An 18,812-nucleotide genomic window follows, 5' to 3' on the forward strand; every position below is an offset into this window, starting at 1 on the left:
AAAAATATTTTGTAAAACATTTATTTTGCACTAAATACAAATAAACTGTTCTATTGATAATAATTATAAAAATATGAAAACTTATTTATTATAAATGTTAATGGTACAATCGTTTCTGATGAAGCATTTTATTTTATATATAACTATGAAAATTTTAGTTTTGTTTGAATTGCCATATGCTCTCGGACTATCAAACTTTGACATAAAGAGAACTTTTTAAAATAGAATGCACAATATCTGCTTTTTCAGCTGAACAAACAATATTTTTATGATTTTAAAAATATCAAGTTTATTGGTATTATTCTTCAGAATCAGATATTCTATTTAAATATTCAATATAATACGTCAAAATTAAACAGTTTTGATGGATTTTTGTTTTTTTTTATTTCGAAAATTAAAATGTTGTGATTCAGAGAAAACTTGACCGATCTACCATCCCTTAAAATGTCTGCACTTATTTCTGGGACACCCTGTATAGCTATTGGATTATATATATTAGAACACCCTGTACATTGACAGTTTGTCTCAAACATGGCACATACCTATAGTTTTTAATAAAGCTTGACTATTTAAGAAAATACATATATTTTTTAATAAGATGTATAGGTCAACCACTATTTTTTTAATTTTTTGGATGGATTTCTATGAATACAAAGGGGACCAATGATATTCTCTACATTTGAATAACTTTTGCAAATATATATAAAAGTAGGGTCCCGATAAATATGTTTGTAAACATACTGTACGTTCGAAAAAAATTGACGTCATAGTGGCCTTTGAATGTATTTAAAATTGACATCAAGTAGTACCTAAAAATTTAAATTTAATTTATAAAAAAAATCCTATTTTCAAAAAAAAATGTTTTTCTGAATAGATACCTTTGTGAATGATTGCATAACTTTTTTTAAATTTATTTCTATTGAAGTATTGACTTTGGATAAGTTTTACATCAGTTTTTAATTAATATTATCCAGAGGTAAAGTCCGAAAGAAATTATCAATTTTCATTTCAAAGGCCACTGTTACACCGTTTTTTTTTCGATTTTATAGTACCATTAAAACATATAAAAACGTTTTGAGTTTGCTACATTTTGATATTTCTGTGAATAAGTATTTATATGTATGTGGTTGACCTGGCTGTTTGATTTGAATATTAATACATTATTTTATTTATATTAAACTTTGATTTATATTCTAAAATTTGGTAGTATTTGTCATTGTTTTGAAATTCTATAAAACAACAATTAATTGATATTAATTTTATGTGTGATTCGTATAACAGTATATATGAATTTTATTACTTTTTTTCATTCATTTTATTTATAGGTTCCTACTTAAGTTGAATTTGTTAGATTTAATGATAGTTATAATTTAAAAAATATATATAATAAAAAGGAACGTTAGCGATATAAGTTTTTTAATTTTAACCACTTAACTTTATTGTATTTCTGGTTGTGCAATTAATTATAATAATAATTATATGGCGTAAAGTTTTTTTTACTAATTTTTCTAGTTGGAGAGTTTTTTAATTTGTGTAGAACCACCAGGAACCGCTAAAAATGTCTGTTGAGAAGAAAGAAAAAGTTTTTACCTCTATATACTGCGTTTTTTACGTGTATATTACATCAAAAAGTAGAAAAATTTGTCAAAAACGTAAACGCCATCCTTGATTGTGGGCAGTAGATGCCCAACATTTTTTTTAGAAGAAGACTAGTGTATTTTTTTTCGCTTGTCTATGGCGCTTGTCAAAGTTAAATGTCAAATCACTGATGTCACTTGTCACTGTCATTTCTATTTTTGTTGTATTTGTCACTTTTGTCAGTTTATCAAAAGATTTGAAATATGGCTGATCTGTTATCGGTGCCTTTAAAAAAACCGAGCGATGTCGACATCGCTACACCTTTAAAAAACCTAATACAATCGAGATACAGTACCGCAGATAACCCGGAAAACTGTACAGAAGCGGTAAACGAATTTTCCAAGCTGCGAAGTAACGCTATATGGAAGGCATTCGAAAAGTACGAGAGTTCGTTAGAGATCATTTATGGGTATGAATCATTCTTTTATTACTAGATTACTGCATAAATTAAGAATTGTTAACATCTTTTAGATACTACGATCAACTTGTCGCTTTGGAAACGAAAATTCCACCACAGGAATTACAAGTTCCTTTTAAGTGGAAAGATGCTTTTGATAAAGGGAATATCTTCGGTCATAAAGCCAGTTTAAGTTAGTTATAAGTACGCACTTATTGAAACTTACAATTTCTTAATTTTATTTACTTCACAGCTATACCATCTTTAAGTTTTGAAAAGGTTTGTGTATTGTTTAATATTGCTGCGCTACAAAGTGCAGTTGCAGCAGCTCAAAGTATCGACAGTGATGATGGACTTAAACTGGCCGCAAAACTTTTGCAGGTAGGTTAAATTGAACTATAAGAACTCTTAAGTTATTTTGAATGTTTATATTTTTGTAGCAAGCTTCTGGTATATTTAATTACTTGAAATCAACTATAATGTTATCCATCCAACACGATCCTACTCCTGATATGAATCCGGACACTTTAGGAGCTCTCTCCCAGTTGATGTTAGCACAGGCTCAAGAAATATTTGTACATAAGGCTATGCATGGTAAAACTTTATTTAATATTACCAAAAGTTTAGGATTGAAAAAATCTTGATTTTTTTTAAACATCAAAGAAGACAATCTTTCTGAATTCATTTTATTCTTTTTAGACAATATGAAGGACCAGATTGTTGCAAAATTAGCTGCACAAGCTGAAGAACTGTATGCCGAATGTTTGAAAGTTTTTCAGAGAGAAAATTTGAAAGCTATTTGGGATAAGGACTGGATACCAACTGTAAGTAACAAAAATGTTGAAAGCATTCAGTATAGATAAATATTACATAAAATTTAACATAGATTGCAGGGAAACAAGCTGCTTTTAATGCAGTTGCTGAGCTTTACCAAAGTTTAGTTTGTAGAGAGAAAAAGGCAGTTGGCCAAGAAATAGCAAGACTTAGGGTGAGTATGTTATTATAAGAATAGTTCTGTGTTTACTGTAACTGTACTTAAATTTAAGTTAAATTCACTTATGATTTTTAGTCTCTCTAGTTTAATAAAACACACACTAAATTTAAACACTGCTTTGTTAACCATTTGACTCTTGATCACACCTACTGAATATTTTTAACCTAACCAGAGGTCACGATGTGCAATCAATACAGCCGACATATACAGGGTTATTCACCACATATGACAAGGAGTATTGTAGCTAAACGATTAGATTTTTACAAATTCGAAGTTTTTGGTTTGTTGAAGGACTATTAGAGCTACAATTTAAAGATATTTTTACAAGATATAGGGTGTCCCAAAGAAATAAAAAACGTCAAAGTTGTATATTTTAAATGAAACACCCTGTATATTATTAAATTTTTAGTTTCTACGATTAAAATAAAGGTTAATTTGATTAAGGTTTACCACATTTTAGTCTTACCGTTTTTGAAATATTAACATTTTTGTCAAAATACAGTAAGAATTTTAATGCTTCATTTCTCTAGGCGTATTTAAGTTTTTAAAACCAAATATTGTACTGAAGTTTTTTTATTTATTAAATTTTATGTTGCAATAATAAAAATTATACTACCCTATACAGAGTGTCTAAAAATTTATTTTAAATAATTACTAACTTTAAATTGCAATACCTTCTTTGAATAGAACAACCTGTATATTTTATGAGAATAAATGCATAATTTAATAATTGTTTATCAGATTGTATTATAACATTTTCTACCTATCCCTTCAAGTTTTCGTACAAAGTGCATTTTATTATAATTTAGTCCTCATTTATCAATATACCCATGGAATATTGACATTTTACGTTATTTTTAAAGATGTAACAAATTTTCAAAGAGTACATTTATTAATATTGTCGATATAATTCGGTTATTTCATTAAAAAATAAAAAACTTTAAATATTGGTTAGAGGACCAATTATTGATAGGATCCCAGTATTCAAACTGCATCAATTGACTGTTTGCGTTGATTAATTATAATTGGCTCCAAATACTAAAAAACTGAATTTTGTATGTGTATTAGACAGTGTGGTAAAAAGTAACATCTTATAAATTTTATTTAATTTTTTGAAGAATGCTTATATAATAACAACAGAGACGTTCATTTTCATAACGTATTATTATATTGATTTCTGCATGATTAATTATAAGAGAATGCATTTTCTACAAAAACTTGAAGAGATAGGTAAAAAATGGTATGATACAATTTGATAGACAATTGAATTGTGCATCTGATTCTCGTAAAATATACAAGGTGTTTTATTTAAATTAAATACGTTATTGCCGTTTAAAGTTAGTAATTATTTAATATAAATTTTTAGACACTCTGTATAAGGTAGTATTATTCTTATTATTGCAACACAATATCTGATCAATAAATAAACTTCAGTAAATATTTAGCATTAAAAACTCTCATACCCTTGGAGAAACGAAGCCTTAAAATTTTTATTAAAATTTCACAAAATTGAATATATTTCAAAAACGGCAAGGTTTAAGGTTTATCACTCACCTTAATCAAATTTGCCTTTATTTCAATCGTAGAATATAAAAATAAAATAATATACAGGGTGTACCATTTAAAACAATTCAACTTTGATATTTTTATTTATTTGGGGCACTCTGTATCGAACACTCTGCAACGAACCCAAAACTTACAATTTATAAAAATCTTATTGTTTAGCTACAATACTCCGTCTCGTATACGGTGAATAACCCCGTATATGAAAAATATATCTTTAACAATTTTAATATTTTTAGTATTATAAAAATAATTGGTAATTATTTATAAAACGGTTTTTTACTATATTTTTATTATACCGTGTGTTGCATCTATAGACCTGAATATTGGAAATCACAGTAAATTTTAAAAATGATGAATAAGTTTTCCCTATTTTATTTGACAGAAAAAAAATATTTGAATCTTTTTAAAGAATTCCTTGAAGCAAATTGTTCATTTTGATTAATTTAAATGAATTCGTTTTTGAGTTATGAGAGCAATAAAAATACTAAATTAGACGAACATTTAAAATAATCTGGTCCAGCAGAAACAAACATAACAATCACAAGTTATATCACATGATAAATCTATTATGATTTTCTTCTACAGAGATCTGTCAAAAATATCCTAAGTTATATTTTCCATGAAAATTTACAAAAAGTACACAAGTGGCTAATACTAAAAACTAGTATTAGACACCTTTAGTCTCTTATTAAATATTGTTTTCCCTTTACAGTTTTTTTTTCACCCACCATCTCTGTTTAAGTTTTTAAAAGTTTGTATTTTATTTTTTAACTATGCAGGTAATTTTGTAATCCCTAATACAAAGTGCCCTTATAAAGAAAATTTTGTATTATAATAAATATTGCTAACTGTTATTATTTAAGATGTCACCAAATAATTTATTCTCTACTATATTTTAGAGATCATGTGAGTTGTTTAAAGCTGCTCAATCAAGGTGTGGCAAATCCATATTCTCAGATTTACTAAACAAAGCCGAAAGAAACTTAGCAGAAGTAGAAAAAGATAATGATTTTATATACCATGAAAGAATACCGGATTATAAATCGCTAGAACCCATTGGAAAAGCCGCTTTGGCTAAAGTGCTTCCATTGCAAGACCGAATGTCTCAAAACTTCAAAGGTTGTTTATATTTGATGTATTTTGGGGATTTATTATTTAATATATTTATATTGTAGATTTGTTCTCAAGTTTAGTACCAGTAGCTGTTCATCAAGCTTTAGCTGCCTATGATATAAGAAAAACTGAAATTGTTAATACGGAAATATCAAAGATAAGGGAAGCAACACAGGAGTTAAATGGGTAATACTACTATTCTGTCATGTACAGGTTTTTTGCAAAACTGTTTTATTAAAGTTTTTTTCGGATTTAATTCAGATACAAATTTGATTTTTTTTAAGCAACGTTACATGATGCGAGTGGATAGACGGGTGTTCATCTGGAAACTCTGTCGTGCTGTTGTTCTATGGTTCTGTGGATCTAAAATCTATTGACACACATTGCTCATTCACGCCCGTTCGAGGGTTGTTAACTCCCCTTTGAGTTTGAGCATGTAGAATTCAAAAATATACCGGGTGCGTTTCAAAAGTGGCTCACCCCTATAACTTTTTTATTTTTTCAGTTAAAAAAACGAGATTTGGTATGTTAGTATATGACATAAATTGGGATTAATTGACGTATTCGATTGTTTTCGGTCACTTCCTGTTTCACCGGAAATAACTACAACTTTTGATTTTTACGTGGCAGCCTCGGTATATTTCTACTTTATTCGATTGAAAATGATACTCTGAATAGAATGACATATCATATGTCAACTTTTGACATTTTCGCATATGGTTAATTTATTACAGTTGAGGGTTGGAACCTTTGGTGTTACACAGCAAAATAAAAACACTATATCACCACAATACACCAAAACACTTTTACTTTTACACTGGACGCGCGTTTCGCTAACCATGTTAGCATCATCAGCAGATGATTATAAACTAAAGTACAATCTACAAGGTGAGCGTTTATATACTCGCTCAGTGGGCCCCGAGTGGGCGTGGCAAAATCTAGCCAACCGAGTCAGAGCCAACTGAGCGTAACAGTTAGATTTCCGCCACTAGAGTAGTAGGAACAAAGAACTTGAAGGAATTGGACCGTTGACTCTGTTCATACTATCTTTACATTTATTAATTCTGATGCTTTCATATACATCTAATTGCCTGTAATTTGAGACTTGTTTAATTAATTTTAAATTATTAATATCTATACAATGTTCATTATCAACAATATGTTCGGCAACGCAAGATTTATCCGGTCTACCATATCTTATCTGAGCTAAATGTTCTTTAAATCTAGTTAATATTGATCTTCTAGTTTGCCCAACATATTTCTGATTACAATCTTTACAAGAAATTTCATAAATACCCGACCTTTCCAGTGGAGGTGTTTTATCTTTTGGATTACCTAATAATTGTTGTAATTTATTATTAGCACTATACACAAGTTTATAATTGACATTCTTAAAAATTCCGTTAGTTATCCCGTGGTCTAAAAGGAATTTTTAAGAATGTCAATTATAAACTTGTGTATAGTGCTAATAATAAATTACAACAATTATTAGGTAATCCAAAAGATAAAACACCTCCACTGGAAAGGTCGGGTATTTATGAAATTTCTTGTAAAGATTGTAATCAGAAATATGTTGGGCAAACTAGAAGATCAATATTAACTAGATTTAAAGAACATTTAGCTCAGATAAGATATGGTAGACCGGATAAATCTTGCGTTGCCGAACATATTGTTGATAATGAACATTGTATAGATATTAATAATTTAAAATTAATTAAACAAGTCTCAAATTACAGGCAATTAGATGTATATGAAAGCATCAGAATTAATAAATGTAAAGATAGTATGAACAGAGTCAACGGTCCAATTCCTTCAAGTTCTTTGTTCCTACTACTCTAGTGGCGGAAATCTAACTGTTACGCTCAGTTGGCTCTGACTCGGTTGGCTAGATTTTGCCACGCCCACTCGGGGCCCACTGAGCGAGTATATAAACGCTCACCTTGTAGATTGTACTTTAGTTTATAATCATCTGCTGATGATGCTAACATGGTTAGCGAAACGCGCGTCCAGTGTAAAAGTAAAAGTGTTTGGTGTATTGTGGTGATTTAGTGTTTTTATTTTGCTATGGTTAATTTGAAATTATAACATGCTGTTCATAACAAAAATTTGACTCGAAATACCAAGTGTGTTGTATCAAATTATTCGTAAAAAAATGCTTTTTCCAAATATGCTAATGAGCCACCCTAGTTCTATTTGAAAAAATTGAGATATGATGAAAAATACGATTTGGGCATTTTTTAACCGGCCAGGACACGACACTAAAAACATTAGACGATCAAATTTATTTCTCCAAGGCTCCTTGATTAAAAATGAATGTTTTTAACATAGCCATGGCACTTTAGATTCAAATATAAAATACGTTTTTTTAAAGCGAAAATTTCAAAAGTTGACTTATGATATGTCAATCTATTCAGAATGTCATTTTCTATCGTATAAAGTAAAAAAATACCGATGTTGCCGTTTAAAAATCAAAAGTTGTAGTCATTTCCGGTAAAACAGGAAGTGACCAAAAACAATCGAATACGTCAATCAATCCTAGTTTATGTCATATACTAACATACAAAATCTCGTTTTTTTATCTGAAAAAATAAAAAAGTTATAGGGGTGAGCCACTTTTGAGACGCACCCTGTATAGGGACTTCTATTTAAATAAACAAACTCATAACACCTGGAAATATGTTAACTTGAAACATTTAGCTTTGTATCTAAATTATACCGTAAAAAAAACGCGTAGAGTTTGTCCAAAATGTGACAGAAAATGCAATTTATCTGTGCATTAAAATGACAGACGCCACTGTAACTGTCATGGATCTCTTGTTGAACAGACCCTTTATAGATCATATCAGATAAACTTTTAGTTACATACTTGACTAGCACAGCGTCGCCCACTTTTACATATTTTCTTTTAATCAAAATATTTTAAGAAACAAAAACGAATTAATTATAAATATATAAACAGTTATTATTTACATCAACGCAATTCACCTCCTTAACAGCACTTATGGAACATAAAGGGTAACTATTACTATTATTCTAAAAAAGTTGCAAAGAGTTTTTTGTAACGGCTGTTAAGCTGCTTCAGCATCTTGTACACACTTCACACTACAAGCAGTTCTAAAAAGAACAATTTTCAACTGCAAGGTCTACTAGTAAAAAAATAAGCTTAAATTATCACAACACGTTTTATTTAAACCAAAAACTTGTAATACAAAACCAAAGTGTCAAAACGAATCAAAATGTCAGGAAATAAATAAATAAATGTGACAATTTGACATTTTTACAACAGAACTACTACCAGAATCGCTAGCTGGAAATTTAAATTTCAGTTTGTCAGCCCGGCGCCGAATATGTCTATGTTTGGCAACAATGAATTTAATAACCTCGCCCTTGATGACATAACTAAAAGTTTATTTGGTATTGTTTATATTATGTAGATTTTTTACATTTCATTGTTTTTTTTTTCCTAGAATATTGGCAAGCCTGAATCTACCTGCGGCCATCGAAGTTACCGACTCTTCAACCGGTCTTCCACCTTCAATTGTGGAAAAAGCAGTGGCAGTGGCATCTTTAGGAGGAATTGCGGAACTAAGCAAGATGATAGAAGAACTGCCCGATTTGTTGAAGCGAAATCAGGATATTCTCGATGAAACCGACCGGATGTTGAACGAGGAAAAAGCTGCCGATGACGCTTTGAGACAACAGTTTAAAGAAAAATGGACTAGAACGCCATCTGAGAAGTTGACAGAGATGTTCAAATCGAACGCGGGAAAATATAGGCAGATTATTAATAATGCTATTGAGGTTAGTATTTTTAATTTTCAGCTTTTAACAGTTCTGATCTAAAAAATCCATTGAAATAATATATTTTTAAAAACTTCTCTTTAATTTTAAGAATATAATATTACCACTAAATACTTAAGCCTTACGACAACTTAATCGACAATAAGCGTCAGCTCTTTTGAAGTAAAGGACCAACATTTTTCACCTAGAATCACATATTTTGACAATTAAATTCGCCTGTATAATGTGAAAAAATGTCTTCAGTTTTATTCAGCCGTTCTGAAATATTATTATTGTGACGATTTATTTTTCTTACTAAATCTAGTAGAATTAATATTTTTTTTGTGATTGGTTATACTGAAGAACTCCACATATATTTTTTTTGAACTTGAAAAATGCTCCCATTTGTTGCGAACTTTTTGGTACACTATGTATGGCGTTCGGCCTGACCTAACTTATAATCGATTCGTATTTAAAAGGCATTTTTTCGTGATCTGTGTGATATACTAAGAACGATTTAAATTTTTGGCCTCACGTTGGGCACCAAAAATAAGCGTGTAACTTTTTTTGTTATACAAACGGTTATTTTTCGCCGGTAGAGCAGTCGTGGATTCGTATTACAAGTAACGTATTTTCTATTATTTAGGCCGATAAAGTTATTCAAAGTAAATTTAACACCCACAAAGCTATGATGGAACTTCTCAGTAAATCGCCTGCTGAACTGGAATCATCCTTACCATCTGGTAATGGAGGAAATATAGGAAACTCGTCAACAGTGGTTACTCTAAGACAACTAATGGAAGAGGTAAGCAGTCAAAAGAAACTTAATAATTATTGTTACTCAAGTGTTTTTATTTTCCACATAAAATTCGAATTATTTATAAATCAGTTTAATTTGGATAAAATAAACATTATTAATTATTAAGTTATTGATACTCCACAGCGATAATAACATTCGAAAACAGTTCTAGAATTTAAACCACAACGCAAACCTCAGAAATCAGAGATTGTAAAATACGAATTTATAAAAAAAACATAATATTTATGTTCGATATTTTGTCTAATAATCAGGTAGAGACGATTAAAGCTGAACGCGATGCCATCGAATCGGAGTTAAAGGGTCCCACTGCCGACATGAAAGATGAGTTTCTGTCGGCGCTGGCCAAAGATGGCGGTATCAACGAAGCTGCCCTCTCATATCAAAGCCTAGGTCAGAAGTACGGACCCCTTCAAAAGCAGGTGCAAGAAAGCATCGAGAAACAGAAAAGTTTGGTTGAGAGGATAAGGGTGAGTTTCGGTTTGTTTTGCGAGGGTAGTATGAAAAGTTTCCTAGCAGCTCACAATGATACAAATCATTTTTTTTGAAAAATTATTTTAATATATAGTTACTTTTCGTCATAATTTTCCTCCTGCGGGGCCATACGCTAGAGATGAGCAACAAATCGCAAACTGCGTTTTACTTATTGATATTTTTTCTAATATTATTAGAGTGCCCATGAAGCCTTCACTAGTGAAAGAGGTACTACAACTGGAGGAAGGGAGGCTATGATGTGTCAACTGGCGGCTGCTCACGATGTCTTCAGAGATTTATTAAACAATCTGCGGGAAGGAACCAAGTTCTACAATGATTTAACACAGGTACAAACAGCTTCAAACTAATTATATAAAAATACTAAATGAAGTTAATTACGCATTTTAAATGGAAGTGCTTAACGTCATATAAACATTGTTCCTGGTTTACGTTTATTTAGAATTGTTATTTATATTTGCAGCTCTTGGTAAGTTTCCAAAATAAAGTGTCAGACTTCTGCTTCGCCAGAAAAACTGAAAAAGATGAATTGATGAAGGATTTGACACAGGAGAGTAGTAGGACAACTCCAGCGCCTACTCCCCCTACACCAAGTTACTACTCAGGTAAGCTAAATATTGATGAGCTAGAGCTGGACAGAACTATTTTTTTCTAAATAACAGTTGAAACTGTTAGTGTTATTTAAAAATAATAGGCCTCTGTTATTTATTGATAGCTGTCAGCGCGCTGTTATTTTTGCCAGTTATGTACCAAATCTGTTGCATACTGTTATTCATAAATAATAGTTGTTGAATAATACATAGCTGTCACTGTTATTTTGTAACTGTTAATTTTATGAACCTTTTGCAAACTGTTATTTATTGTTAAGTAACAAATCGCTGGAAGAGTAGTGTCATTTTCTCGACTGTTACTTTTACCAACCTGTTGCGAGCTTTGCTTATAAATAGCAATTGATATGTATAAATAAAAGTTGTTAAATAACAGATCGCTGGAAGTCTACTGTTAGGTTCTCAACTGTTACTTTTCCCAAACTGTTGCAAACTGTTATACAGGGTGGTCCGAACTGTATTACGGAAACTTCAGCAGCATATTCTACAGATAAAAATAAGTAAAAAAGTTTGTATAAATGTATATCCTAAGATGCTTAGTTTCAGAGATACAGGGTGTAGAAGTTTCATTTTTATTTCAATTTTATCTAAATAGTTTCTGAAGTAACGTCAATATTTCGATGAAAATTGGGGTCTGGGAGTTTTTTGACATGAGAAGTTTGATTTTGATGTCAATATGACTCCTACTAGTAGAGGGCGCCACCTACATGTGTTTTAACTATTTTGAAGCGTAATAACTTTTTGTCCGTACCTGTATAAAACTACCGAGCGAAAGAATAGGCATCTCTGTGACTTTTTACGTAAAAAATATCTCTTTGTAAAAATTGCTACGAGCAACCGCTCTTAAGATATTTAGAATGGAAATGGTCAATACATGTCATTATTGACGAAAAATAAACACGTTGAGTAGATAGTTATTTGACTGAAATAATAAATTTGGAAAATTTTTATTTTTTTAAACTAATCATAAATTTTTCTGCAAAAAATGATGGTAAAACACAAGGATACTATAGAGATAAGGATAGTTCGATTCCTATCTTCCTGCACTGTCAGTTTTTTTACGTCATCTGGGGACCGAGTTGAAGTTGGCGCTAAAGATTTTAGACAGTGACAGTTATCTTTGCATTTGACCTTTGAATAAGAAGACTAAGGAAGGAGCATATCAAAAATCTTAGGTACACCGCGATGGGCCTCAAATATGGCCGACTTAAATTCCGGTTTATCAGTGTCGTTCTAATTTTATTTAAAAAATGTAAAACTTGGGGTAGACTTACGTGGGGTAGACTTAATAATTTGTTGTTTTATTTTACGTTGTGAATAAATGTTGGTAGTTATTTAAATTGTTATAAAAATATATAATTCTAATAAAGATAGATAAGTTATAATAAGTATTTATTAACACAAACATCCGATACGCTACTGAAGCAGGTAAGTCAAATTAACGTATCTAAATTCTTTGGCATCTAATCTTTGACAAGTAATAAATAAAAGCTAAAATGCAAGAAAAATATATAATTTAGTTAATTTAAGTGAATTTCATAAATGATCGGTTTACTACACGTATGTATATTATATAGTCACTTACTAGCGAAAAGTTGTTCCATTATTTCACTCAATTTTTGCCGAGATCTACCGCACGCTACACAATCAACTATTTTAGAGTCTTTTTCGATAAATCGCGATAGTGTCACTATTAATTTAAGTTCTGCCACAATTTCCATCTAGATTTACTACCTTTATACAACTATCAGTAGTAGAATAAATAATAAATAACATAAAATAAGCTCCGTAAAGACTGACAAATCCACAAAATTTCAAATCAAATTCAAATGTGTCAAATGAATCGTCAAACAGAACAACCTGTCAAGGATCCCCACCCTAGAGTGCTTTTTCCGCCCACCCTGCATGAATACATGGATAGCATTATGCTCCTTCCTTAGTCTTCTTATTCAAAGCATTTGACCGACGAGCGCACAGTGCGCTGGAAGATAAATTTAGCGGGGCATTTGGTTAGAAATAAGCCAAAAAATGTGTACTGTAAGAATAAATAGTAGACATTCCAATTGATATAAAAATGCATGAATATTCTTTGTATTTCAATACATTTTTATCACCCAAATTTGGTCGTTTTCTGCTCAGCAAGGCAGAGATCATACGAAAACAAAATATTTACAAGTGCTTATACATTTTATTCCAAAGCCAAATTATGTTGAAGATTGCCAAAGGTATGTACTTTTCTACTGTACGTATATTATTTGTTAAAATCCTTCGTGCCTTTGTTCTGCAGATATCAAACTTTCACTTTTTTTCAAATATCGATATATTGAATGATGTAGATCTTTTGAGTTACCAATAGTTACCAACACAGGTAGTTACAGTCACAGGGAGTTCAAGCTTAACAGGTGAATGCCCAAAAAGTTTCATTTCAATTGGATAGTATAAAAACAAAACAACTCCATCAAAAGGCACTGAGTTTAAAAAATTGTCTTAGATACTTACTGTATATATGAATTTACAATTACCGAGTATTAAAATTAAAATTAAAATATCTATCTTAATTAATATTTTTAAAATAAAATATAATTTTTTAAAATAAAATATTAGAGGGTGTCACAAGATTACAAAGTAATTAAAAAATAACTGCTAAAGAGTTTTTTGTAAGTATTTCACCTGATATCATAATTTTATGTATTTGGCAATAGTTTACAATACAGTTTTTGTGTGTCATGTAGGAACAATATCATAGTTTTATTATCTTGTATTTCTTTATTAATAAATTAAGTTGTTAATCAATAAATAAATTTAACCATATAGTTGCTATATATTAGACCATTTGCTACGTTCTTAGATTTTAAGTCCCAAACATTGCTCTTGAGATTTTGACCCGCTAGAATAACCATCCGCCGCACTGTGGAGCGCTGGTCAGCGCGTGATGTAGCATTCCACGGCGACTACAACAGCGGCGATTTGACGCGATCGAACAGTCCTTTAGAATATATACAGTCCTTGGGTAAAACAGTTTCTGTTGAACTTTTGGCACAAAAACATTTCAAATTTATGATTTCAGTCTAATAACTATTTAGTCAACATGTTTAATTTATGTCAATCATGACAGGTATTGATAATTTCGATTCCAAATATCTCGAAAACCATTACTCATAGCGATTTTTACCAAGATACCTTTTTCACGTAAAAAACGTCGTAAATGTATATTTTTTTACTCGGTAGTTTTATACAGGTACGGACGAAAAGTTATTACTCTTCAAATCAGTTAAAAATATGTAGGTGGCGCCCTCTACTAGCAGGAGTCATATTGACATCAAAATCAAACTTCTCATCTTAAAAAACTCCCAAACACCAATTTTCATCCAAATGTTGACGTTACTTCTGAAATTATTTGGAAAAAATCGAAATAAAAATGAAACTTCTACACCCTGTATTTCCGAAACTAAGCATCTTAGGACATACATTTATACGAACTTTTTTACTTATTTTTAACTGCAGAATATGCTGCTGAAGTTTCCGCAATACAGTTCGGACCACCCTGTATAATAACGATTATTATGTAACAATCCGCTGACAGCGGACTGTTATTTTCGTAACTGTTATTTTATGAACCTGTTGCGAACTGTTATTTATAAATAACAGTTGTTCAATAAAAAAAATGTTAGGTTACAAACCTGTTGCAAACAATTTTTAATATTTTTAACAGATAATTTTTATGCTAATCTTGACACTGCTTATTTCCGTTTCTCATACGGTATAATGATTTTTGTTGTATTTTTAGATCCTAAACCAAGCACACCTCCATCAGCTGGAAGTTCTACCGCGCCACAACCAGCTGCTCCAGGTCAGGTACCTTCTAACCTTCCCTATCCAGTGTACGTCCAAGGAATGCCCGTGCCATATGGGGCTACAGCCAACACGCCTTACCCTACCTACGCACCTCCGCCTATGCCTCAGGGATACAACCCGTACGGTACATTGCCCTACCCAAATAACTACAGTTTTCCCCAGTCTGGTCAAACAGGAACATATCCCTCTGGGACTTATCCTCCTGGAACTTATCCACAACAGGGATACCAACCTCGTCCATGGTAAGGAAGTCGATATATAATATATTCTAAGATTATATTATAGTGTTAGAACCTAGTAATGTAAAATAATTATAGTTTTTCTGTATAACTTTTCTTTAATAACCACACATGAAGTATAGTGTATAAATAATTGGTTTGTATAATGAAATGGTGGTGCTTATGCAAGTGATGAGTCTTATATAGGTATTAATCTTTTATAGAAAATTGAACTGAACTGTTTTTAAAAGCAATTATTGTTTTAATGCATTTATAAAATTTGTATTAGTTTAATAAAAATTTAACAAAATCGTATATTTTTTTCTATTCATCGCTTGTAATAAAATAACAGCGCAAGAAATATACTGTATAATTTAAATAACAGACAACTGTCACTGTTTAGTTCAAATGCAACACTTGTTGGGCGTATGTCATTACTATGATTACATTACTACTACCGTATAATCGAGAAAAAAAAACGGCGTCAGCGCTGGCTATGAAATGAAGGTCGCTGTCACTTTATACATAAATTTATATGGAAAATGTCATCGATCGTCATTTCCCAGCCAACTGGACGCCGTTTTTTTCGATCATACGGTATTAGTAATGTATGGTTTTTATATGAATATTAACTGTTATTGTACAAATAAAGAGCGGTTAAAAACAGGTAGCTGTAAAAGCACTTATTTTCTTAACTGTTACTTTAAACAACTTGTCGCGAAGTGTTATTTATAAATAACAGTTGTTAAGTAACACCGCTGTCAGTGGACTGTTATTTTCGTAGCGGCAATTTTGTAAACCTGTTGCTAACTGTTATTAGAAATAACAGTTTATATACATATATACTGCCATTACTCGCTGACGAGTATTTGACACGCATCAGAAGCTGGTCACGCAAGGCGTTTTCTTTCATGAGCTGTTCTGTGACTGAAAAGCCTGATACGTGATGTTATCTGTCTACCGCACTCCGGACATTCATCATTTTCATTGCTTTGTTGTCTCTTTACTTTTTGGTTGTCGCTGTTAACTGAGTTTACAATTCTTCTCCATTCCGTTCTATTGTGAGCAGTTTATGTAACACCTTTGTCAGCGCGCACTGATATTTTCATAACGGCTATTTTGCGAACCTGTTATTTATGAATAACAGTTGTTGTTGCTTTCTTGGCACTATTATTTTAGATTATATGTTGCGATATTTTAGATTATATGACGAATATGTTGCGAAACTTTTTTTAGAGGATTAAGATTTTAGCCAGAAGACATTCCAGGAATGACAGGAAATACAATATACTTTTGAATTATATTCACAGATAACTATCGATTCTCACCAAACTAAATAATTTTTACTGAAAAATTGTAACATATTTGCTCTTTAATGTATTAAGGGCAGATATAGATGACAGTTGAGATTGTAATATCAATATTCAACCAAAAGGAAAACAACTAAAAATCAAAGACACTCTTCAAATTTAAAAAATTAGAAAAATCAAAGGCATATCCTTGAAATAATGTCGACCATAATATAGAAAATGGTTTTTATTACATTAAAAAAATAAAGTCACAGCTCTGGTCTCTAAATATAAATACAAAATCCTTAACTAAATTCTTGATTAATTAATCAGACTCCTCATCGCTCAACAGATCCTTTTCTTCATTATCATCAAAATCCAAACCTAGTTTCAATACATTTACACTGTGTATACTATGAACACCTAGCAATTGAGGATTATCCACTATAGTTTTAAATAACAATTTCTTGTTTAATGTAACTCCAGTTCTAACCTGAAATATCAGAAATATGAGTAGTAGGGAGTAATCTCTTTTAAGAACTGAATGTATTCATGAAATCTGAATACTGAATAAAATTACTAAGAGAGGAGACTAGTACTATTTTTATATTCACGTAAAGGAGATGAAAACAATATCATATAAATTTGTAGGGGTTCGTATTGTTCTGAGTTTATTTATTGTAAAAAAATAGAATGCCACTGATAAACCAGAATTTATGTGAGCCATATGACAGTACATTCGCGATTGCGCTAATTTTGTTCTTATGCTCCTTCCATAGTAATTTTATTCAATGATAAAAACTAAGTACGTTTCTTGCTGCTCCATAAGCATAAGCTACTTCTTGTTCTGCTCTTTCAAAAGATATTCTTGGCGTTGGAAATAATACACCCTCGTCAGTATCAACTTTTGATTCCAAAGATTCATCAAATATATGTCTCGAATTCCTCAAAAATGGATCTGGTATCGGCATATTAAAACCATACTGGAACTTGCCATCTCTTACTTTGTAGCTCTTTGCTTTAGTAATCATAGCTGTTATAATATTCTTAAGGAACACCTGATGAACAAAAATAGATGTGTAGGGAATGGCTCAGTATCCAGAAAAGCTCTATTATATCAGGATTACTATTTGATATTTTCATTCCAACCTTTTTTAAAAAACGTACAAGCAATGGTAGGCCACATTTTAACTGTGGGTGACCCGTTAATATACTCTGTATTAGGGTCACCTTGTATTAACTTAATTTTGAAAAATGATAATATTTACCTTACATGCAAAGGCAATAACTTCATTGACATCATTACCGGGACCTTCCAGTCCATTTTTCCATGCAGCTATTTCTGTTCGGCACATAACAAACTCACTATCGGGAGTAAAAAGCTCGGCCGCCGCTGATCTATACCTTGTAGAAGATGAAGCAGCAGCATAACTTAACGGCGGAACATAATCATTAAAATCGGCCATTTCAAAGGAGTTTTTATTGTCCACCGGCTTACTATGTTTTCCATTATACATATTTAGGCCGGTTTTGACTTGAAGAGCCAATATATAGTTCTTATGGCATTTGTATTGTTCCTTATTCGTAAGTATTTTTCGAACTGCTGCATCTAATTGCTCCAAAGTGAGTGTTGATGAAAATAAGCACCATTGCCGCAGGCATGAGAAGTACTGTGTTCTTACTTCGTCTCCTAGGACCGAGTCTAGAATTCTTCTCGCTTCACTCAAATCTGAGAGAAATAAATAGGTATGTTGATTTATTTATAAAATATTAAAATTTATTTGTTTACCCATGGCTATGTTGTCAAACACTGTTTACGATTATTCATGTGTATTCATTCGCTAGACATGGTTTATTGGTATATTAAAAAGACTATTAACATTATATTAAATTAATAAAAACAAGTAGTAAACACAAACACTTTGAAGTAAACACAATTTTCATAACCATATTCCATATCTACATAAATAGTTCAAATGAACCACACATGGTCAAACGACCTACCCTACCCTTACCTAGACTAGAGATGGTCACTAAACATAAAC

At 31.2% G+C, this 18,812-nt stretch overlaps 2 protein-coding genes across 2 annotated transcripts; one reads left to right on the forward strand and one right to left on the reverse strand.

Moving 5' to 3' along the window:
- Window positions 1-1,781: 1,781 nt before the first annotated feature.
- Window positions 1,782-15,788, forward strand: LOC115879236 (programmed cell death 6-interacting protein). The gene is made up of 14 exons (XM_030895936.1): window positions 1,782-2,047; window positions 2,110-2,228; window positions 2,289-2,416; window positions 2,476-2,629; window positions 2,735-2,859; window positions 2,922-3,023; window positions 5,495-5,714; window positions 5,771-5,894; window positions 9,176-9,509; window positions 10,135-10,293; window positions 10,560-10,775; window positions 10,977-11,126; window positions 11,261-11,402; window positions 15,193-15,788. The coding sequence occupies exons 1-14, from the start codon at window positions 1,842-1,844 to the stop codon at window positions 15,504-15,506; spliced, it is 2,493 nt and encodes an 830-aa protein (XP_030751796.1). The 5' UTR covers window positions 1,782-1,841; the 3' UTR covers window positions 15,507-15,788.
- A 1,211-nt stretch (window positions 15,789-16,999) lies between these two features.
- On the reverse strand, window positions 17,000-18,741 carry LOC115879395 (transcriptional adapter 1-like). Its single transcript, XM_030896215.1, has 4 exons — window positions 18,557-18,741; window positions 18,036-18,496; window positions 17,577-17,825; window positions 17,000-17,260 (listed from the first exon to the last, which is right to left on the reverse strand). The coding sequence occupies exons 1-4, from the start codon at window positions 18,558-18,560 to the stop codon at window positions 17,093-17,095; spliced, it is 882 nt and encodes a 293-aa protein (XP_030752075.1). The 5' UTR covers window positions 18,561-18,741; the 3' UTR covers window positions 17,000-17,092.
- Window positions 18,742-18,812: the final 71 nt, after the last annotated feature.

The sequence above is a fragment of the Sitophilus oryzae genome, unplaced genomic scaffold (genome assembly GCF_002938485.1).
Source record: "Sitophilus oryzae breed Bouriz unplaced genomic scaffold, Soryzae_2.0 scaffold_1576_pilon_pilon, whole genome shotgun sequence".
Lineage (NCBI taxonomy): Eukaryota > Metazoa > Arthropoda > Insecta > Coleoptera > Curculionidae > Sitophilus > Sitophilus oryzae.